The 23,776-nt window shown below is 48.9% G+C and overlaps 1 protein-coding gene across 1 annotated transcript in view; it reads left to right on the top strand.

The window, feature by feature from the left end:
• Positions 1-905: 905 nt before the first annotated feature.
• Positions 906-23,776, top strand: part of LOC112218236 (MOB kinase activator 2) — a 98,382-nt gene continuing 75,511 nt past the window's right edge. The window contains exon 1 of the mRNA XM_024378866.2: positions 906-1,383. Coding sequence (XP_024234634.1) covers positions 1,367-1,383 — 17 coding nt within the window. The 5' untranslated portion in view covers positions 906-1,366. The remainder of the gene's footprint in view (positions 1,384-23,776) is intronic.

Consider the following 23,776-nt stretch of genomic DNA (forward strand, 5'->3'; position numbering starts at 1 on the left):
GACTTGAAATGGTAACTACCCACTGGGCGCACACTGAATTGCGTTGATTTGACGTGGGTACTCTCATACCATATCAAAGATGGTGGATAAATTAAGATAGTTCACTCAGGCCGTTTACCATTAGACACCAATGCAATAGCAGCTGGGTCTGGTCTACTTAGTTCATAGACTTCCATTGAAACAGAAACATTTGTGAGTGGGATGTCTCGCTTCCTCTTCTGTCTCTAAACATATGGCGCTGCTCGTCGTCTCACAGCCTCCATAATGGGACAGATACAAAGATGCGTCTTCTATCTAAGTCGATGGAAGCAAGTTGAAAGGAAAATGGGTCTTCTTAGAACTACATAGCCCCTTGATTTCCAAATCTCTACGTGTGACGTAACACCACGCAGACGCACGAGGAAGGGGCTCGGTTGGACCCATAGAGATAATTAGAGGACACAACATTGTATCTGTCCCACTATGGCATCTGTGAGAGCATGGACAGCGCCATTGAGTCCCTCTACATTTTGAAGAAGTACATTTTCTTCTACTACTTCTATGGTTGGTAAGCAAACTGCCACCCGGAGTGTGCTGATTGAACAGGCATAAAGCCAAGGTTGACAATTTACTGCCATTTGGCGTTATGGAATGTTTACTCACAAGTATAATTCATTGGCTGATCCCTCCTGATGATGTTTATGCAATTATGTGATCCCTCCAGTAACCCATTGGAATTCCCACCCAGCTGACTAACATTACTTCAAAAGTGTGAAGTTCCTGAATTGCTCTGCTCATTCGTTGTAAATAATAATTTATTATTAACTGGACTTGCCTAGTTAAAAAAAAAAAATTCTAAAACTGCTTTTGGGCACTAGAGTCCTCTATCTATGTCTATGGTTGGATCTGTGTTTACTTCCGGATTGCGTTCGCAGCAGCTGGAGATTGGTAGCGGTTTGAGCTCCAGAGCTAATACAGTACAAGGATTCATGACAGAGTGTAGCTAGCAAGACGCGATTCATTCGGTCCTGCAGTCTGCGAAGGACATTCGCCACGCCAGCCGACGTGAAGCCAAGCCCCGGCAGGTTACCTCGCTGACTGGAAATTGGACCGAGACTTTTGCCCGCTCTTCTCCGAGCTCAAAGTCACTCAATGCTGCGCTCCTCTCACTCAGCGCAGCACCGACTAGGCAGCTAGCTGTTCATGCTCTTGTAGTTATCTAGGCTCAGGTTCAAAACAAGGACACCAGCGATCCGTGTTTGACATTTGACCACCGAATTAGGCACAGGGAGAAACCGATCGACGAAGAGTCGGGGACAGGCGGGGTGCAGGTAGGGGGTCGCCTCCAGCAGCCTTGGCGGATTTATCCCTACCCTAGTTACACATCATGGATTGGTTAATGGGGTGAGTACAGACACCGCTTTCCCGTTGACAGCACACTACCAGTTCCTAATCTCTTTTGTGGCCGGTAATATTGGACAGCTAACAAAACAAACGATGTTTAGCTCTTTTACTAATGATTAATTATACTATTATGGTGGTAATGACTCCCCTTTCCCCTGGATGTGTAGCTACCGAAGTAACGTTACTGTAGATCTCATCGTTTTTGTTGCCCAATTTACCGGACTAGCGGTGTAACGTCATTTCCCTCACAGGCACGGTGACTTGTGCGGATTTTGTTACCGTTTTAGGTACACGTCGTAGCTACAATGTAACGTATTTTGGTTGAGCAAATTACATTCGAGAGGTTTATCACGACGGTGCCGTTTGTTTCGGTCCATTGTGCTGCAACTAAAGGCGAGCCAGGTGCGTGGCGACGTCATCACCTCGTTGCGAAGGCGACGCTGACCTGTCACTTCCGCCTTTTAGAGCTCTAGCTCTGAAGAGGGGACTTGCATATCTTGTAGCTTGTTTGATAATGAATTGTAGAGTTGTAGCTCAGTTTATGGCTTTTTTTTTTTTTTTTTTTTGACAGGTCCACTGCTCATGTATCATCTGTAGGGGTAGGGAGGGAGAGATTGTGGATGTGTTATACTTCCATGCCCAGTCCGGTCTTTCCATCATGAAGTGAGACATAGTGTTCTCCCATTGGGGTCGTTCCATGTAATTTCAGCAAGCCATGATACCACCTCAGATTGTTCAGAAATCGTTTCTGGAATTGGAAACATATAAGATAAGCATTGGGGAAACATTATTTAAATGAAATGCCACATGAAGCCTGAAAATGCTAATATATGTACCATGGACTTGCTTTGGATTTGTGACACGCATTTGAAACAGAGGCCAGGTAAACAACCAAAACATGGGTTGCTGTCAGACCTGGTCCGGGGAGGGGAGGGGAGGGGAGGGGGGTTGTGGGATGGGACATAACAACTTCAATAACGAGGTTTCCATTCAACCTTTTAATGCGAGTAAAGTCATGTTGGATTAAAAAAAAAATGATGACAGGCCTGACGGAAACAGATCCCCCCCCCCTGTAAACTTTCCAAATGTTGACCAAAAAAAATACACTAGACAAGGTGGGATATTTGGGCATAAAGGCGTTTGCCATTTCATGCATAATTCATTCCACCTATACAAACACTTTGTGTGGGTGATATGTTTGATGCTCCTTTCCAGTACATTCCGAGGGTCTTATTCTGGTGACATGATCATCGATGCTGGGTTGCAGTTTTACAAATAAAAATCTCACTCTTTTGTCCATAATAATCTCATTATCCAACCCTGTTCCTGGAGATCTAGCGTCCTGTAGGTTTTCACTCCAACCCTAATCTAGCACATCTGATTCTAATAATTAGCTGGTTGATAAACTGAACTAGGTTAGTTTCAACTGGGCTTGCGAAAACCTACAGTAGGGTAGCTCTTCAGGAACAGGGTTGGAGACCCCTGATGTAGGCTATATGTGTATCTGCACTCAGTTGGCTAGAGTGCATGTGCCAATATGTGAGTGACCACACTTACTATATAAATGTTTGTTTTTGTGAGAACCATCAGTAGAGTTAACCCATTCAACTTGTATTTATGTGCACTACGTCATCATGCACAGCCTTTTATCTGCAACAAGTACATTTGATGGAACACATTTCTAGTGGGAAAGTGCATATATTTTTATGCATGAAAATCTGTCTCCAATTGGTTGGAAACCTAGCCATATACTAATTTCTCTGAACAGGGGGAAAAAACATCACCAAGTTCATTGAGAATACATTACATAGGATGAAGAAACAGTACTCCAAGCCACAGTTCCATACTACTTGTCAAACATAGAGAACTGATACTATATCCTCGTTGTTGATGTGGGATTGGCATAGGGTGTGAGGATTCCATGGAATGATAATCTTATTTTTCTAACAACAAATGATTTCAGAAAAATGTGAAATGGCTGGTGTTCCATCCTCTTTATTGTGCTTTTTGAGGTGGAACGATCCATTGGCCTTATTTGATTCTTGACTACAGATTTTGTTTCCTGACTAAGTCACACAATATTTACAATGCAAACCCTGGTGAATCAGGCAAGGGCAGAGTCTGATTCATATTTGCCCGCAAAGAGAGGAGTCATGAAAATGTAATTGACAACGTTGCAATGGCGTGATAAACTCAGAATATATGCACGTGATTATCAGACAAATGCATTTGCCTGTTTTTGTGAGCTCACTCAAGGAGTGCATCAGTTTGCGTGGATTATCGACCTCTCATTGAACTCTTAGCCTAACTGCCAGTCACTTGCTGTGTGTTTTTTATAATGTTAACCCTCCTGTCTTTTCTGGTATTATTCTAATCTGTCGCAGCTTCAGTCTGTGTAGAAGAGGTCTATGTATTGTCACACGGCATATCAAAGTACATTTGAAAGAGCTCGTCTGTCCGTCCGTCTGTTATTTGTGAGCGAGGTTATGAAGAGATCAGTGCTCCGTCTTCCTACAGACACACGGCTTGTCTCACTGTCTGCCTGTCTTGTGGTCCTGGGCCACCACTGATGTAATTTCCCAGGCAGGATCTAGAACACAGCACGGGGTCAGAACACTTCCTTTGTCTGCCCCGGCAGTGTCAAGGCAGGAGTCCCCACTGAAAGGTGTGCCGCCCTAGCCCAGTCACTCAGTCAGTGTGAGGGCAGAGGAAGGGGTGGAGGCCTGCTGTTTGGGTGGTTCTCCTCCGCTTGACATTCTGGCTGAGAGATAACAACAACAACAACAAGGCAGTCTCCGCCCCATTGGAATCGCTGCCAAAATATGAACCAGGCACCAGCTTCGACTACTTGTGTTTTTATCTGACATTCGTCGTCTTGTTGATGTGGTGGTGATGACTCATGTGTTTTTTTTATCTGACATTTGTCGTCTTGTTGATGTGGTGGTGATGACTCATGTGTTTTTTTTTTCTTGGAAAAATATGTATATCTCTCTCTCCCCCTATGCTTCTCTCTCACTGCAATTTGCTCTCTCTCTCTCTGCTGTTTCATGAAGTCCGCAATCAGCTCTTTTGTTTTGTTAACACTGAGTAAGAGGTTATTTTCCTGGCACCACCCTCCCAGGGCCCTCACCTCCTCCCTGTAGGCTGTTTTGTCATTATTGGTAATCAGGCTTACTACTGTTGTGTCTTCTGCTAACTTGATGATTGAGTTGGAGGCGTGCGTGGTCACGCAGTCATGGGTGAACAGAGAGTACAGGAGGGGGCTGAGCACGCACCCTTGTGGGTCCCCTGTGTTGAGGATCAGTGAAGTGGAGGTGTTGTTTCCTACCTTCACCAACTGGGTGAGGCCCGTCAGGAAGTCCAGGACCTAGTTGCACAGTGTGTGGTTCAGACCCTGGGCCCCAAGCTTAATGATGGGCTTGGAGGGTACTATGGCGTTGAATGTTGAGCTATTGCTGCTGGTGTGTGTGCAAGACCTGAATGCATGCAAAGCGTCTTTGCCCTTGTCCAGAGTGCGTCACTCCTGAGAGTGGAGTCTTGAATGAGGTAACGAAGTGTGTAATCACTCTGAATACAGACGATGCAGGGTGAAGGATGACGCAGCCACAATGAATGGGGGGGTGACATAGAGAAGACGATAGGACCAGGACTGATGGATAGAGGGAGGGAAAGAGAAATAGATGGCGATGGGGCAATATGTCCCTAACTGATAAGTGAGAGAAGGAAGGAAGGCGAGAAGGACCCACAGACAGACAGATGGAGGAGCGATGGAGTGAAGGAGAGGGGGCACTATGGGAGCTGCTCTTGGGGTTATGATACAGGGATGAAAAGCTTAATGATGCAGGGAACGATGGGATGGAGGGAGGTGCCCAGAGAGACTGGCGGAGGGAGGTGCCCAGAGAGACTGGCAGAGGGAGGTGCCCAGAGAGACTGGCAGAGGGAGGTGCCCAGAGAGACTGGCAGAGGGAGGTGCCCAGAGAGACTGGCAGAGGAGGTGGGAGGTGGCCCAGAGAGACTGGCAGAGGGAGGTGCCCAGAGAGACTGGCAGAGGGAGGTGCCCAGAGAGACTGGCAGAGGGAGGTGCCCAGAGAGACTGGCGGAGGGAGGTGCCCAGAGAGACTGGCGGAGGGAAGAAGAGGGTGAAAAGGGAACGCATGATTAGGGAGGGATCACATGATGAAGAGAAGGTTGACAGGACCATGACTGGTGGAGGAAGGGAAAGGATGGATAGAGATGAGTTGCTGATGCAGGCCTCAACATTAATGCTTGTCCTCTTGTATTTGATTTAGCCTTTTATTAACTAGGCAAGCCAGTTAAGAACAAATTCTTATTTGCAATGATGGCCTACCAAAAGGCCTCATGCGGGGACGGGAGCTGGGGTTACAAATCTAGGACAAAACACACATCACGACAAGGGAGACGCCCCAACACTAAGTGAAGAGAGACCTATGACGACAGCACAGCATGGCAGCAACACATGACAGCAACACAACATGGCAGCAACACATGACAGCAGCACAACATGGCAGCAACACAACATGGTAACAGCACAACATGGTAGCAGCACAAAACATGGTACAAACATTATTGGGCACTGATAACAGCACAATGGGCAAGAAGGTAGAGACATCCATACATCGTGCGACGCAACAATAATATTTAAATACATTATTCATGTACATACATAAAAAGCATTAATGTCAAAATGTAGGTGATTATACATACTGGGTACAGACTCCTGTTCAAACAAATGTAGGTGATTATACATACTGGGTACAGACTCCTGTTCAAACAAATGTAGGTGATTATACATACTGGGTACAGACTCCTGTTCAAACAAATGCTGAAATGATTGAGGCGCCAGAAAATGTAGCCAAACTTGAATTACACGAATATAGGCTTAACGTCAGTTGTGTTTGACAATTACCATCTACAGTCTTTATACTGTCAACATAAAGTGGCTTCAGAAAGTGTTCGTACCCCTTGACTTATTTTATTTGACCAGGTAAGTTGTCTAAGAACACCTCTTTATTTAAGTAAACAGCCCATGGAATAGTTACAGGGATGAATGAGCCAATTGGAAGCTTTGACGATTAGGTGGCCATGATGGTATGAGGGCCAGATTGGGAATTTAGCCAGGACACCGGGGTTGACACCCCTACTCTCAATAAGTACCATGGGATCTTTAGTGACCACAGAAAGTCAGGACACCCATTTAACGTCCCAGCCGGAAGACTACACCCTACACAGGGCAATGTCCCCAATCACTGCCCTGGGATGTTTTTTTTTAGAGCAGAGGAAAGAGTGCATCCTACTGGCCCTCCAACACCACTTACAGCAGCATCTGGTCGACCGACCAGGACCAACCCTGCTTAACTTAAGAGGCAAGCCAGCAGTGGGATGCAGGGTGGGTATAGCTCGTTCCAATTAATCATCAAATTGCTTAAGGTAGGCACTTCAAAGCAAAGCAAAGTAGCTAGCTAACTAAAACCTGTTTCTAATCTTGTAAGGCCATCATTTTCATGTTTCACTAGGGCTGTGACGATCATAGAATTTTTGGTGTTTTTTGGGTCATGTTTTTTGGGTCAAGCAAATTACCATGGGCACAGTTTAACTGTTCAAATTGAGACTCATTTTCTCTCTCCTGCTGTGCTGCGGACTGTAGCAGTTGCCCCATAGAAATAGAATGAATAGAAATGGTGTCTCCATTCAAGTCAATGGTGGCATAATCGGTAGACTGGCAGACATTTTGAGTGTGCCCATGTCAGGAAGTAAAAAGCAGGAAGTGTACCCTTCAATCTGTGCTGTGATTGGTTGAATCAACTCGACTGACATTACAAAAAATACATTCCATGGCATGAGCCACATTAGTTGGCCTCATTTGAGTGAGCATTGTACAGTACCATGGCAATCCAGCATCAGTTGATGGGACATTTCAAAATACCATGGAAATGATTGCATCACAGTCAGCCATTACGAGTGTACCCATGAGTTTACCAGTCAAATTGCCAGGGTTAGAGCTTCCAAGCCTGTTCTATTCATTCTATTTCTAAGAGTGGCCCGCTCTCTGCCATTGTGTTGCCTAGCAACACAGTAAACAATCTATCACGCAAGAGGTCATGCCTCTGGGTGATACAGAGTTGATATTCGCTAGACTGATTTCAACTTTTGGTGTTCAGAAATGCACTTTCGCTTATAAATGTCCACACTCACCAAGAATGACAGTGGGTAGTTTATTTCAGTGCACAGAAGCAAGTTTTCTGGTTGGATTTTAAATCATTTGTACAACTTTACACACAGGAGAAATATGCGCACTGTAGCTGGTATAGTCTTAGATGTCCCAGGCCTTGGAGCATCGATAACGCGTGGAGATTGCTCACTTTGACACAATTATGATAAAATATTATTATTATAATCAATTATGATCATATGTATTGCTTGCGATTCTACATTTTTGTGTTATTATATTTAAATTTTTTACATTTCCTTTCTGACTATTTATAATGATATTCTACTTGTCCAACAATTGTTTTTACCTGTCCTGGAGCCCTGGTGTGTGTCAATCTGGGTGCAGCAGGTAGCCTGGCGTGTAGGAGCCGACAAGGTAAACATCTGTTGTTCTGCCCTTGAGCAAGGCAGTATAACCCCCAACAACAACTGCTCCCGGGCGCCAATTTGTGCAACTGACTAGGTATCCCCTATTCCCTTCCCTTTCTACTACTAGTGTGCAACAGCTTGTTGTCAAGACCTTCACAACGTTGGCAGACGATTGGGGTTTCGGTGTGTTGCATCCTTGTGTGTGTTGGTCACATGACCAAATGTACCCCTTTTGGAGCCAGGTGAACTCATTGCTGAGGGTTCAAAAGGACGTTAAATGACAGGGGAGCCGCACAGCCACGCCGACATGTCTTTTCCTGCAGGGCGGAAACAGCCGGGCGCTACAGATGTTTAATCCCTCCTGCTTTTCAATGATGGATGGGTAATACACGATGGAGAGAGAGATTACAACTGCTAGGCAAAGTGCTGTTGGCTTTAGAGTGCATGACCTTAACAATGGCTGTATTTGAGTGGATAGGACACAGGCTACATGTCAGCCTGCTCAGACGAACATGGGAGACTATTGAGAACAAGAGTGCCGCCGACTGGTGGTGGTCTCCGAAAGTGGGGCCGGCGCCCTCTGTTCGAAGGCGTGGTAATGAGTGCGGGTGGTGGATAGGACACAGGCTACATGTCAGCCTGCTCAGACGAACATGGGAGACTATTGATGAACAAGAGCGCCGCCGACTGGTGGTGGTCTCCGAAAGTGGGGCCGGCGCCCTCTGTTCGAAGGCGTGGTAATGAGCGAACACACTTAATTAAGACACACATACACCAATTTAGCAGGAGGGGATGAGTAAAAGTGGTTACCTACAAGATGAAAACAAGAATATGTAGCAGTGCTAAGCTAACGATGGTTTAAGCAACGAACCGTGCTAATGACAGGGGAATAGCAGGTGAGCCTATACATTGCAGCAGCTGATGTAGTAGCCAGGAAATGGAAGCATACATTATGGCTAGGCGAACCGAACGAGTGTGCTTGCATACTCCCTTAAAAGACATTCGCTTGAAAAACTAGAAAAAAGTGGCGATAGTACTGTTTGTCTGTTTTGAGACACCATAACCAGTATACACTTCCTCAAAATACCAGAATTAAGCTACTATAACTCAAGAAATCTGTCATTAATTTGGACATTTTTGCCAAGGAGATCTTAGTCGCAAAATTTTACATCGAAGTGGTTTGGTGCAGTATTTCTCAATAACAAAATTGCATTAAAACGAGTCGTCTCTTGTTCAATGACGACAAAATACTTTATTGAAGAATCCCTACTGTCGACTAATCACAGACGAAGGGTCGTAGACTGTCGACTAATCACAGACGAAGGGTCGTAGACTGTCGACTAATCACAGACGAAGGGTCGTAGACTGTCGACTAATCACAGACGAAGGGTCGTAGACTGTCGACTAATCACAGACGAAGGGTCGTAGACTGTCGACTAATCACAGACGAAGGGTCGTAGACTGTCGACTAATCACAGACGAAGGGTCGTAGACTGTCGACTAATCACAGACGAAGGGTCGTAGACTGTCGACTAATCACAGACGAAGGGTCGTAGACTGTCGACTAATCACAGACGAAGGGTCGTAGACTTTGGCTACCGACTAAAGTTTGCCTCCCAAATAAAATTTGCGTGTGTTTGTGTGTGCCAGAACCCTCACCAAAGTCCAAAACGAACAAAAATGTCACAAAATGGCACCATAATATATGCACAAACTCTTCCGGACACTTTCACCTGGGAAGCCGAACGCCTCAAGGCGTTAGCGTAGGCTAACGGGTTACACCAAGAACATAAGGGCAATGAACATAGCAGACTATATACAAACGGAAGTCGTAACATTAGCACTTGGCTAGTACGCTAGGCTAGATAGCGAAGGCAACAAATGGACTAGCTAGCATAAATGGTATATGCAAAGGATTGGACAAGGCTGCCATGACAACTATTAAAACGGGCCATCTTAAGCCTATACCGGTAATGAGCCTAGGCTGTATTGCCTGGCCTGAGCAGTATTTATTGTATTTTTATTTAACTAGGCAAATCGGTGAAGAACAAATTCTTATTTTCCAATGATGGCCTAATGAAGGTTTGATTGGACTGGGCTTGTACATGTGATCCCTCCCTTGTTAGGCCGAATCACCGGCGGGCAACCATGTCCTTTTGGGACGAGCTGAAGTAATAATATTAGATGTAATGAAAAGCGCTATATAAAATACAAGTACAATGTCAGTCGCTTTAAATTCGAAACAAATTAACAAAACAATTTTAGGGGTCTTGCAGTTCATGGGCGATGGTCTTTCACCGCTTTCGGGTGCTAGGTAGTTTGAACAAGTCGTATGTTCGATCGGAGGGAGCCAAGACGGTACAGCCGTCTGACAAACGGGTCACGGAGCTCTTCATCGGGGCACCTCGTCAACTTCGATGTTCAGAGCACTTCCTCTGTAGGGTAGGCTGGGTCCCCCACTACTGAAATGTAGCACCCACCTGGCCAACGCTTCGACCACTGTAAAAGAACCAGTAAGAACCCCCCACACACACCACAGTCCCTCTGAAACAGTGTAAAAGAACCAGTAAGAACCCCCCACACACACCACAGTCCCTCTGAAACACTGTAAAAGAACCAGTAAGAACCCCCCACAGTCCCTCTGAAACAGTGTAAAAGAACCAGTAAGAACCCCCCCCACACACAGTCCCTCTGAAACACTGTAAAAGAACCAGTAAGAACCCCCCCACAGTCCCTCTGAAACAGTGTAAAAGAACCAGTAAGAACCCCCCCCACACACACAGTCCCTCTGAAACAGTGTAAAAGAACCAGTAAGAACCCCCCCCACACACACAGTCCCTCTGAAACACTGTAAAAGAACCAGTAAGAACCCCCCCACAGTCCCTCTGAAACAGTGTAAAAGAACCAGTAAGAACCCCCCCACACACACAGTCCCTCTGAAACAGTGTAAAAGAACCAGTAAGAACCCCCCCCCACAGTCCCTCTGAAACAGTGTAAAAGAACCAGTAAGAACCCCCCACAGTCCCTCTGAAACAGTGTAAAAGAACCAGTAAGAACCCCCCCCACACACACACAGTCCCTCTGAAACACTATAAAAGAACCAGTAAGAACCCCCCACACACACACACACCACAGTCCCTCTGAAACAGTGTAAAAGAACCAGTAAGAACCCCCCCACACACCACAGTCCCTCTGAAACACTGTAAAAGAACCAGTAAGAACCCCCCACACACACCACAGTCCCTCTGAAACACTGTAAAAGAACCAGTAAGAACCCCCACACACACCACAGTCCCTCTGAAACACTGTAAAAGAACCAGTAAGAACCCCCCACACACACCACAGTCCCTCTGAAACACTGTAAAAGAACCAGTAAGAACCCCCCCCCCCACACACACCACAGTCCCTCTGAAACACTGTAAAAGAACCAGTAAGAACCCCCCCCACACACCACAGTCCCTCTGAAACAGGGCTGGTGGCTGATAAAAGCCTACGCTTGTTGATCTGGTATCATTAAAATGGGCAGCAGAGATGGCGGAGGGGAGAGATGGCTGAGGGGAGATTCATAGAGCTGGATCGTATCACACACAGGGACGGTCATGGCTATTTACTGTATGCCAAGTGTGTGTGTGTGGATGTCTGCATTGTGTGTTTTTATATAGTAGGCAATGGCCTATACCGATATGTGTGGTGTTTTATTTGTGTGTCTGAGTAGTGCTACTCCTTTCTACCTTTGACTCACGTTGTAAATTCATGTGCTGGTACATTTCATAGTAGCTGTCATTTGCTTGTTAGCGGCCATTTCCTCATCTCAACCCATCTCTCTCACACACACACACACACACACACACACACACACACACACACACACACACACACACACACACACACACACACACACTTTAAAAAAAAACTTTATTTGAATCCACCAATCAAATTGACCAAAAAAATAGTAAAATATTTTAAAGGTCCCTGTATGCATGGCACTCAAGGCTGCCCACGACGGCTGAATCAGAGCAGTACCTCGCCAACTGCTTTGTCCTACTTTCTATCAGGGCCCGCAATCTGGAGGCCACGCGCTGCAAGCCTGTGAATGTGGCCGAGATATCAGCGCCACCAGCATTCACCTACACCCTAGGCTGTCCCAGATTGCCACGAGGGGCTGGTATTTTAAGCAGCTTCTCTGCAAAGGCCTGCTCCATGTAGCCGTCCAATGAGATGGCCACTTCCAAAATAAGCACCCCCCAACAACAATATCTGGCGTAGTCGGCACACAGGAAACATAACATCAAACCAGCTTCCCCTTACACAATAATGTTCATGCATGTGTGTGTGCTGTTGGTGAGACCACGAGTCTCACCTCGCTGGCTGTCAGGTCAACACGGCGATCATGTCTAGCAATGTACATATCCTCCATTCGCGCACATGGACAATGGACTCCATTACATTTGACTCATGTAGAATGCACAATGGGTCATGGTTTGCAGGGTACCAGAGTGCTAGGTTCTATTTTGTTGGTAGAACTCGCAGCCTCGCCTTACCAGTAAAAATTGAGAATGTCCCCGCCAACGGCAGCATTCTGGCACATGGAATGGGAGACGGAGTGGTCAGCACCGTCCAGAGCAGCGGGTTTTGCCTGCAGCCTCCGGGCCAGTCCTGTTTTGCAGTAGCTGCAGGTCTGTCTGATAACACCGGAGGAGCCTGGTCCTGGATGTAGGATGGGATGTTCTGTCGTGGGTGACCAACGTCTCCACGACAACACAGCGATCTGCAACGGCATCCAGAGGCAGTCGCTGGCTCAGTTTGCATATCAGTCCGTGTCCACCTGAGCTCCTCTCCAGTCCGGTCGCTCAGGTCGTTGCAGTCCGGCCTCTCTGTCAGACTCCTGCAGCACGAGTTAATGATGTAATGAGCCAGTTGCAGTTTCGCTGTACCGGCCGTGTGTACTTAGACTTGCATGGCATAATCTTTGAAACAAGCATATGCTACTGGCAGTATCAACCAGGTAGGGTTAGTCTGTAAGTTACGCTGAGACTCTGTTTAAAAGTTGTTTTTTTAATATATATATTTTTTTAAATGTCTGGCAAACAAACCCATTGCTTTCAAAATGTAACGCCATACAACTCAGCGTTAGTCTCAGCGTAATTCCATTATGGTGGAATTGATACATAGGATGTTTAGTTGGTCTCGCTGTCGCTGCATTCTCCTGGCTGCCAGGAGCAGGGACTAACAGAACATTGATTTGAGTCGACTACCTTTCTACTGCGCTCTCTCTATTTCCACAATGTCCCACAATGTTCTTTTACCCTCTTTAAAAAAAAAAAAACTTTACTAGGCTTGTTCTACTATGCTATGGCTCCTACTCACCAGGCCCTTGTCTATGGGGGTGTCCGATGTCTTAAGTCAGGGGTTCCCAAACTTTTTTTGCGTCGGGACCCCTTTTGTGATATCAAATTCATCAGGCACCACCCTAATAATATCAGAACACAACTCCTACTTTAGAGTGCCATTGAAAACAATTGCGTACAAGCAGTTTCTGCAGTGCATGGCCCGGACTAATCCAGTCTCGGCCCCTGCGAAATAATGGTTTTAAAGGTCCCCCTCTTGGCATCCGAGAGAACATTTTGCTGAAATGTCTTGAGTCAATAAGTATTTGAACCCCTTTGTTATGGCAAGCCTAAGTAAGTTCAGGAGTAATAATTAGCTTATCAAGGCACTTAAGTTGCATGGACTCACTCTGTTTGCAACAATAGTGTTTAACGCAATTGTTTTAATGACTACTTCAGCTCTGTCATCTTCATCTCTGTACCCCCACACAGGCAATTATCTGTAGGGTCCCTCAGTTGAGCAGTGAAATTGAACCACAGACCAGGGAGTTTTCCCAATGCCTTGCGAAGAAGTGCAATAAAAAAAGAAGCAGACATTTCAATACAAGCGTCCTTCCTAACTCAGTTGCCGGAGAGGAAGGAAACCGCTCAGGGATTTCAGCATGAAGCCAATAGTGACGTTAAAACAGTTACAGAGTTTAATGGCTGTGACAGGAGAGAACTGAGGATGGATACACATGGTAGTCACTCCACAAAACTAACCTAAATGACAGAGTGAAAAGAAGGAAGCCTGTACAGAATCGTTTTTTATTCCAAAACATGCATCCTGTCACAAAAGTAATACAGCAAAAAATGTGGCAAAGCAATTTTTGTCCTGAATACAAAGTGTTTTATGTTTGGGGCAAATCCAATACGCTCCTGAGTACAACGGGACTTATTTTCAAACATAGTGGTGACTGCATCATGTTATGGGTGTGCTTGACAGGACTGGGGAGTTCACTCGTGGGTGGGAATAATTATGTCAATTCGATGTCTTTGTCGCATTTTCAATTACATTTCTAAACACATTTGCACTTTGTCATTATAGGGTTTTCTGTGTAGTTGGGGGAGGGAAAAAAATAAATTGAATCTATTTTGAATTCAGCATGAATACTTTCTGAAGGCACTGTAATTTCTTGCAATTCTACACATTTTACCATGGGGCAGAGAACATTTTTGCAGTTTTTAAAGCTGAAATTACAGTGCATTTATGCTCAAAACAACATTTTTGGGCAATACAAGAAAATATGTTTTATTGTGGGCGTACTGTGTACTAATATCCCTGTGAGCCTCACAGGCCAATGTTGTACTGATATCCCTGTGAGCCTCACAGGCCAATGTTGTACTGATATCCCTGTGAGCCTCACAGGCCAATGTTGTACTGATATCCCTGTGAGCCTCACAGGCCAATGTTGTACTGATATCCCTGTGAGCCTCACAGGCCAATGTTGTACTGATATCCCTGTGAGCCTCACATGCCAATGTTGTGCATCTCTAAAGTTACAAACATAAAGCATTGATATTATTACAATGCATTGCACCTTCAACTTATTCCACAGATCTCTTGTCCAGAACAGGTTTCATCTGTTACTTTCCATATTCATTTCGAATCTGTCCACGGACCCCACTGGGAAAACCCCTGTCGTAAGTCGGTTATGGAGATATCTGAGGCTCTAGAACAGCTTACCGTAAGACCTGTCTAGAAAGGAGCATTTACAACCTTCAAGACGCACAGGAACACCACACACACACACACACACATACAGGTCTGTGCCTGTCTAAGAGGGAGCGCTGTTGACTTGGTCTACAAAGACCGTTCGTGCTCTCAGTAGAATGCTCTCTATTTGAAGGAGGCAGCTCCCTCTTGCCCCGCACTTCAACGTTGTCTTTGGAATCTCTGGGGAAATGCTATGCGTGCAGTTGGTGAGTGTCCAGGGGGAAGGCCTGGTCTGTAGTGTTGGGTTCATTTAGGGAAACTGTGCTCTAAGGGCTGCTCAGAACAGACGCATGTTTATCCTGAAACGGCCCTCAGTCACCCTCTTTATTCATCGCGCTTGTTCTCCCCTCTCTCCCTCTTGCTTTCTCGCTCTCTCTCTCTCTGTTAGAACACTGATGTGTGGAGACATGTGCGTGCTTGGCTTCTGTTGATGCTGGGCTTCTCAGGCTTGCTGAGTAGAGGACTGAGAACAAACAGGCCAACCCAACCATATCAAGCCAAGGTGAACAGGCGCTAACATGTCCGCATAGCAACTCGAGGCTAGCTAGCATAGCTGGGGTTAGCCAGGGGCAGTGATGGCACGAAAAGAACAGGCCAGTCTGCGTGCCACAGCAGAGGCTGATGGGTAGCCTTTCCTTAAAAATGAATTGATCTGCACGCTGTAAGTACAGAAATAGTTTGCTCAGTGGGAAATGAATATCCAGCTGGTCGGTGACAACTGTTTGGAGTTTGTGACGGCAGCTAGGTGAGCTTATTATTTTAGACGCTATAGTCCTGGGATTCCCTATGATCTGTCGGAGAACCCCGTACATTCTAACGACTCATGCGTGTTCTTGAGAGCCTCAGCTTTTCACAGGGGGCTTTTAATAGTTTCTAGCTCAAACCGTGGACTCGGGCCCCGGGGCCCCTTCAGGATCCGCCCTGGTCTCGCCAACGCCGCTCCAACTCATCCCCCCGTTAATCACACGGACTAATGGTTTGCGAATGAAACGGACGAATCCAACGGCACAAAGAGTCTGTAGCTCAAACACGCAGTGTTTTAAAAGACGTTAGAAGTCCTGAATCACGTGGGGGCACCACGGTGGGACTCATTGGGCTAAGCTACGGCTCATTGGGCTAAGCTACGGGCTAAGCTACGGCTCATTGGGCTAAGCTACGGCTAGTCATTTTGCACAGAGGTGTGTTTGTTGTAGCAGAAACTGAAGAAGGAATATGAATAAAGCGTTGACCCCTGTGACCCCAGGCCTAGATACTGTGTCTGATGTGTAGCTGCATAGAAAACCGGAAGATTCTATTGGGCCCTTCTCTGAGGTAAATTCGCCAAGGAGAGACGCACACACACACTCTACATTCTCTCTGTTGTCTTGAGACCTTTCCCTCTCTCTTTCCCTTTCCCGCTCAGACAGGGTGAGGCCAGGCGTTGAAAATGATACCAGAATGGCTGTGCTCTCTTAGCTTTTAGTGTGTGTGTGTGTGTGTGTGTGTGTGTGTGTGTGTGTGTGTGTGTGTGTGTGTGTGTGTGTGTGTGTGTGTGTGTGTGTGTGTGTGTGTGTGTGTGTGTGTGTGTGTGTGCGTTTTGAAGCCCATTTCCGGTGAGTGTAGTTTGACCTGATGGGGGGGGTGGGGGTGTGTGTTATACTTTAAAAGGCCTAAGGGCAGCACATGCTGAGTGCGACGCCAACCCAACACCACTAGGCTAGAACAAGTCCCTGCCCGCTCAACCTAATCCTAAAGCCGACCCGCCCACTCAGCCACGACTGACATAAGGTTGTCTTATGACAACCTGAACTTTGTGAAAGTTGGGCCCAGTCCCGAGTCATCCCCTAGGCAACTGTGTTGAACCGCGAGGACTAGGTAAGCATAGGCATATTGCCAATCTGGGCAAGGTGGATCTGTGGGAAACCCAGAGGTCGACGCCTAGACTGTCATTGGACGGCTGTGTGTGTGTTGGCAGGAGTGAGGACCTTACTTTGACAATGGTAACTTTTTTATAACGCTGTGAAAGTCCAGACCAGAACTGGCAGAGCCAATTGAGGGATAGAGAGAGGAAGGTGAGGGATTGGGAAGAAGACCACGACTAATCAAACTTCCAGTTGCCAAACACTGTTGCTGGTTGATGATGGGTCACAACAGGTCCTATATTGGCCTAAGAGCCAATGGTCCTGGGTTAGTTTTCTTAAAGGAAGCTAGCACCCTGACAGGTCTGCTAGCTGACTGGGGAACAGCTCAAATATATGTTGTACACACACACACACACACTGTACAAACATGCTCTTTCCAAAGACTGACCAGGTGAAATCTATGCTCCCTTATTGATGTCACTTGTTAAATCCATTCCAATCAGTGTAGATGAAGGGGAGATGACAGGTTAAAGAAGGATTTTTAAGCCTTGAGACAATTGAGACATGGATGTGTGTGTGTGTGTGTGTGTGTGTGTGTGTGTGTGTGTGTGTGTGTGTGTGTGTGTGTGTGTGTGTGTGCACCATTCAGAGGGTGCCATGCTTGGTTTGTCACACTCAAGCAGTAGTCATACTCCTGTGTGTATCGAGAATTGGCCACCACCCAGAGGACATCCAGCCAACTTGACACGACTGTGGGAAGCATCGGAGTCAACATGGGCCAGCATCCCTGTGGAACGCTTTGGACACCTTGTGGACTTGTGCCCCGCCGAATTGAGGCTGTCCTGAGGGCAGAAGGGGGGGTGTGCAAGTCAGTGTTAGGAAGGTGTTCCTAATGTTTTGTACACTCAGTGTATGTGATCGTATATATTCAAATGTAAGCAAGGTTTGAAATGATCGTTTTAGTCAAATATTGTATTTGTGCTGCTTGCAGTCCATTGATTATCCCTGCTCTACAGGCTGCAGGGAGACGTATCCCATCATGCTTCAGCAGTGAGTCAGCGTTGTCACGGAATGGCGTGTGTGTGCACACATGTCAGCTGGACTGCTGTTGTGACTCTGAGCCCTGCAGTTTGGGACAGGGACAGCCGGAAGGACCAGAGCCCTGTGACTCCCACACACCCTGCCTGCCTATGTCATAACAGTCCTTCTCAGTGTCCCACAGACCTCTAACTTGCTCTCTATCATATCGCACACACACACAGGACCTACAGCCTGTCCCTTGCTATTGGGGATTGCATGGTGTGTGTGCGCAAAGGTGTGAGTGTTCTCCCATAGTGACTGAGTCGAGGCTGTTTCTGGGGAATAGGCTCACTGATGCAGGCAGATCAGCCCAGGGCTCCTGAGTTGTGTGTGACAGTTATTTTTGTCCCATCAGGTTTGCCATAAGGTTCATGAGCAGTGGTGACTGTGTGTGGCCGGACGTGATCTATTTTTGTCCTGCCATAAAGAGTTTAGCTTAGTCACAGTGAGGAAGACAGACATGGAGAGAGAGAGACATGATAGGAGAGAGAGACATGATAGGAGAGAGAGACATGATAGGAGAGAGAGACATGATAGGAGAGAGAGACATGAGGGGGAGAGAGAGAGACGACAGGAGGGGGAGAGAGAGAGACACGACAGGAGGGGGAGAGAGAGAGACACGACAGGAGGGGGAGAGAGAGAGACACGACAGGAGGGGGGAGAGAGAGAGACACGACAGGAGGAGGGGGAGAGAGAGACACGACAGGAGGAGGGGAGAGAGAGAGAGACACGACAGGAGGAGGGAGAGAGAGAGAGACACGACAGGAGGGGGGAGAGAGACACGACAGGAGGGGGGGGAGAGAGACACGACAGGAGGGGGGAGAGAGAGACACGACAGGAGGGGGAGAGAGAGAGACACGACAGGAGGGGGGAGAGAGACACGACAGGAGGGGAGAGAGAGAGACACGACAGGAGGGGGGAGAGAGAGAGAGACACGACAGGAGGGGGGAGAGAGAGAGACACCACAGGAGGGGGAGAGACGCGCACGACAGGGGGAGGGAGAGAGAGACGCGCACGACGGAGGGAGGGAGGGGAGGGAGACGGGAGGAGAGAGAGACGCGCACGAAGGGGGAGGGAGGGAGAGAGACGCGCACGACAGGGGGGGGAGGGGGGAGGAGAGAGAGACGCGCACGACGGGAGGGGGAGGGAGAGAGACGCGCACGACGGGAGGGGGGGAGGGAGAGAGAGAGACGCTCACGGGAGGGAGGGAGACGCGCATGACGGGAGGGAGGGAGACGCGCACGACGGGAGGGAGGGAGACGCGCACGACGGAGGGAGGGAGGAGAGACGCGCACGACGGGAGGGGAGGGGAGAGAGACGCGCACGACGGGAGGGGAGGGAGAGAGAGACGCGCACGACGGGAGGGAGGGAGAGAGACGCGCACGACGGGAGGGAGGGAGAGAGACGCGCACAACGGGAGGGAGGACGGTTGGGAGAGAGACATGACGGCGGAGGGAGAGAGAGACATGACAGGAGAGAGACATGACGGGGAGAGAGAGAGAGACATGACAGTGGAGAGACATGACATTGGGGGGGAGACATGAGGAGAGAGAGAGAGACATGACAGGGAGGAGAGAGAGAGACATGACAGGGGGGGAGAGAGAGAGACATGACAGGGGGGGGGAGAGAGAGAGAGACATGACGGGGGGGGAGAGAGAGAGACATGACAGGGGGAGAGAGAGAGAACATGACAGGGGGAGGGAGAGAGAGAGAGACATGACAGGAGGAGAGAGAGGGACAGGAGAGAGAGACATGACAGGGGAGGGAGAGAGAGACATGACAGGGGAGAGAGAGAGACATGACAGGGGGGGAGAGAGAGAGCGCACGACAGGGGGGAGAGAGAGAGAGACATGACACGGGGGGAGGGAGAGAGACATGACGGGGGGGGGAGGGAGAGAGACATGACATGGGGGGAGAGAGAGAGACATGACAGGGGAGAGAGAGAGAGACATGACGGGGGGGAGAGAGAGAGAGACATGACTGGGGGGGAGAGAGAGAGAGACATGACAGGGGAGAGAGAGAGACATGACAGGGGACAGGAGAGAGACATGAGGGGGGGAGAGAGAGAGACATGACAGGGGAGAGAGAGAGAGACATGACGGGGGGAGAGAGAGAGACATGACAGGGGGAGAGAGAGAGAGACATGACAGGGGGAGAGAGAGACATGACAGGGAGAGAGAGACAGGGACATGACAGGGGAGAGAGAGAGACATGACAGGGGAGAGAGAGAGAGACATGACAGGGGAGAGAGAGAGAGACATGACAGGGGAGAGAGACAGAGACATGACAGGGGGAGAGAGAGAGACATGACAGGGGAGAGAGAGAGAGACATGACAGGGGAGAGAGAGAGACATGACAGGGGGGAGAGAGAGAGACATGACAGGGGAGAGAGAGAGAGACATGACATGGGGAGAGAGAGAGAGACATGACGGGGGGAGAGAGAGAGAGACATGACGGGGGGGAGAGAGAGAGACATGACAGGGGAGAGAGAGAGAGACATGACGGGGAGAGAGAGAGAGAGACATGACAGGGGAGAGAGAGAGACATGACGGGGGAGAGAGAGAGACATGACAGGGGGAGAGAGAGGGGAGAGACATGACGGGGGAGAGAGAGAGAGACATGACGGGAGAGAGAGAGACATGACGGGGGGAGAGAGAGAGAGACATGACGGGGGGAGAGAGAGAGACATGACGGGAGAGAGAGAGACATGATGGGGGGAGAGAGAGAGACATGACAGGAGAGAGAGAGAGACATGACGGGAGAGAGAGAGACATGGGGGAGAGAGAGAGAGACATGACTGGGGGAGAGAGAGAGACATGACGGTGGGAGAGAGAGAGAGACATGAGAGAGAGACATGACATGGTGGAGAGAGAGAGACATGACAGGAGGGGGAGAGAGAGAGACATGACAGGAGGGGGAGAGAGAGACATGACGGGGGAGAGACATGACAGGAGGAGAGAGAGAGAGACACGACGGGGAGAGAGAGAGAGACACGACGGGGAGAGAGAGAGACATGACAGGAGGGAGAGCGAGAGAGACATGACGGGGAGAGAGAGAGACACGACGGGGAGAGAGAGAGACACGACGGGGGAGAGAGAGAGAGACATGACAGGAGGAGGAGAGAGAGACATGACGGGGAGAGAGAGAGAGAGACATGACAGGAGGGAGAGAGAGAGAGAGACGACGGGGAGAGAGAGAGACACGACGGGGGAGAGAGAGAGAGACATGACAGGAGGGAGAGAGACATGACGGGAGAGAGAGAGAGAGACATGACAGGAGGGAGAGAGAGAGAGAGAGACGACGGGGGAGAGAGAGAGACACGACGGGGAGAGAGAGAGAGAGACATGACAGGAGGGAGAGAGAGAGAGAGACGACGGGGAGAGAGAGAGACACGACGGGGAGAGAGAGAGAGAGACATGACGGGGGAGAGAGAGAGAGACATGACGGGGGGAGAGAGACATGACGGGGGGAGAGAGAGAGACATGACAGGAGGGAGAGAGAGACATGACAGGGGAGAGAGAGAGAGACATCACAGGAGGGAGAGAGAGAGAGAGACATGACAGGAGGGAGAGAGAGAGAGAGACGACGGGGAGAGAGAGAGAGACATGACAGGGGGGAGAGAGAGAGAGAGACATGACAGGGGAGAGAGAGAGACAGACATGACATGGGGGGAGAGAGAGAGAGACATGACGGGGGAGAGAGAGAGAGACATGACTGGGGGAGAGAGAGAGACATGACTGGGAGAGAGAGAGAGAGACATGACAGGGGGAGAGAGAGAGAGACATGACAGGGGAGAGAGAGAGAGAGACATGACAGGGGAGAGAGAGAGAGACATGACAGGGGGAGAGAGAGAGACATGACGGGGGGAGAGAGAGAGAGACATGACGGTGGAGAGAGAGAGACATGACGGTGGAGAGAGAGAGACATGACAGGAGGGAGAGAGAGAGAGACATGACAGGAGGGGGAGAGAGAGACATGACAGGGGGGAGAGACATGACAGGAGGGAGAGAGAGAGAGACACGACGGGGAGGGAGAGAGAGAGACATGACAGGAGGGAGAGCGAGAGAGAGACGACGGGGAGAGAGAGAGAGAGAGACATGACAGGAGGGAGAGAGAGACATGACAGGGGGGAGAGAGAGAGAGAGACATGACAGGAGGGAGAGAGAGAGAGAGACGACGGGGAGAGAGAGAGACACGACGGGGGGAGAGAGAGAGACATGACAGGGGGAGAGAGAGAGACATGACAGGAGGGAGAGCAAGAGAGACATGACAGGAGGAGAGAGAGAGAGAGAGACGAGGGGAGAGAGAGAGAGAGACATGACAGGAGGGAGAGAGAGACATGACGGGGGGAGAGAGAGAGAGACATGACAGGGGGAGAGAGAGAGAGACATGACAGGAGGGAGAGAGAGAGAGAGACGACGGGGGGAGAGAGAGAGAGACATGACAGGAGGGAGAGAGAGACATGACAGGGGAGAGAGAGCGAGAGACATGACAGGAGGGAGAGAGAGAGAGAGACATGACAGGAGGGAGAGAGAGAGACATGACGAGAGGGAGAGAGAGAGAGACACGACGGGGAGAGAGAGAGAGACATGACAGGAGGGAGAGAGAGAGAGACATGACAGGGGGGGAGAGAGAGACATGACGGGAGAGAGAGAGAGACATGACAGGAGAGAGAGAGAGAGACATGACAGGAGGGAGAGAGAGACATGACAGGGGGAGAGAGAGAGAGAGACATGACAGGAGGGAGAGAGAGAGAGAGACGACGGGGAGAGAGAGAGACACGACGGGGAGAGAGAGAGAGAGAGAGACATGACAGGAGGGAGGGAGTCATGGCTTCAGTGAAAAACCCAGGGTTTGTCCTTGGTGGTTGAGGCCCTGTGGGTTTAGGCTGGTTTCCACTGTAATTGGATTAAAGCATGGTGTGTTGCATCAGACAGGCAGACTCTTCTAAAGCACTGGTTTCTCTGGTGTGTCCAGCCCCACCCTGTGGACTCTCCCTCTCTAAATAGGATTACAGGGCCTGTGTCCACCGCATGCTGAGAGAGTACTGGGGAGAAGACGAGACCTGTAGAGTGGTGAAGACTGGGAAGGAAAGGAGACGAGACAGACGGTTGTCAGTCAGTGGTGGAGATGGTGAAATGGTTGATAAAAGGTCCAGGACAAGAAAGACAAAGCAGAGTGATATCAAGAGTTTCTAGACGATTGGAGGGAGGAGCTTTAGCTCAGCTGTCCAGTGGACTTCCTGTATGGCTGCGGTGGACAGGGAACGGATGTCGTCATGGGTGTGTGTGACCGGCCCATCCTGGCTGCCTGTTTTGAACATGACGGGAAGTGTGTCGCTTTGCCTTCCTTTGTTCCTCTCGTTTTTATTCCTGTAACTTGATTAGACAAGTGGGTGCAATATGTCCATGTGTCCATGCGCGCGCACACACACACACACACACACACACACACACACACACACTGACTGGGATGTTGTTCTGGAGACGGGACCATAGCATTCCTGAGATGTCAACATAATGTGTGTCTGATTCCCACGCCTGTCTATGCCCCAGACACAGACCCCACTGTCACATGACTCCATATGAGACCAGAGAACATAAGAGTGGTGGAGGAGATGGTGAGGGGGAGGGTTGTTGCTGGTGAACGTATTACCGCCACACCGGCGGTCACGAGTCATGAAGGCAGTCAAATTCCACGTGACCGCTTAGTCACGGTAGTTAGGCTTCTCCAAGCTCTGATGCTGCTGCTCATTAGTAGCCTACCAAACTTGCTAACGGCCTGGTGCTCTG

This window comes from Oncorhynchus tshawytscha, linkage group LG19, assembly GCF_018296145.1.
Source record: "Oncorhynchus tshawytscha isolate Ot180627B linkage group LG19, Otsh_v2.0, whole genome shotgun sequence".
Lineage (NCBI taxonomy): Eukaryota > Metazoa > Chordata > Actinopteri > Salmoniformes > Salmonidae > Oncorhynchus > Oncorhynchus tshawytscha.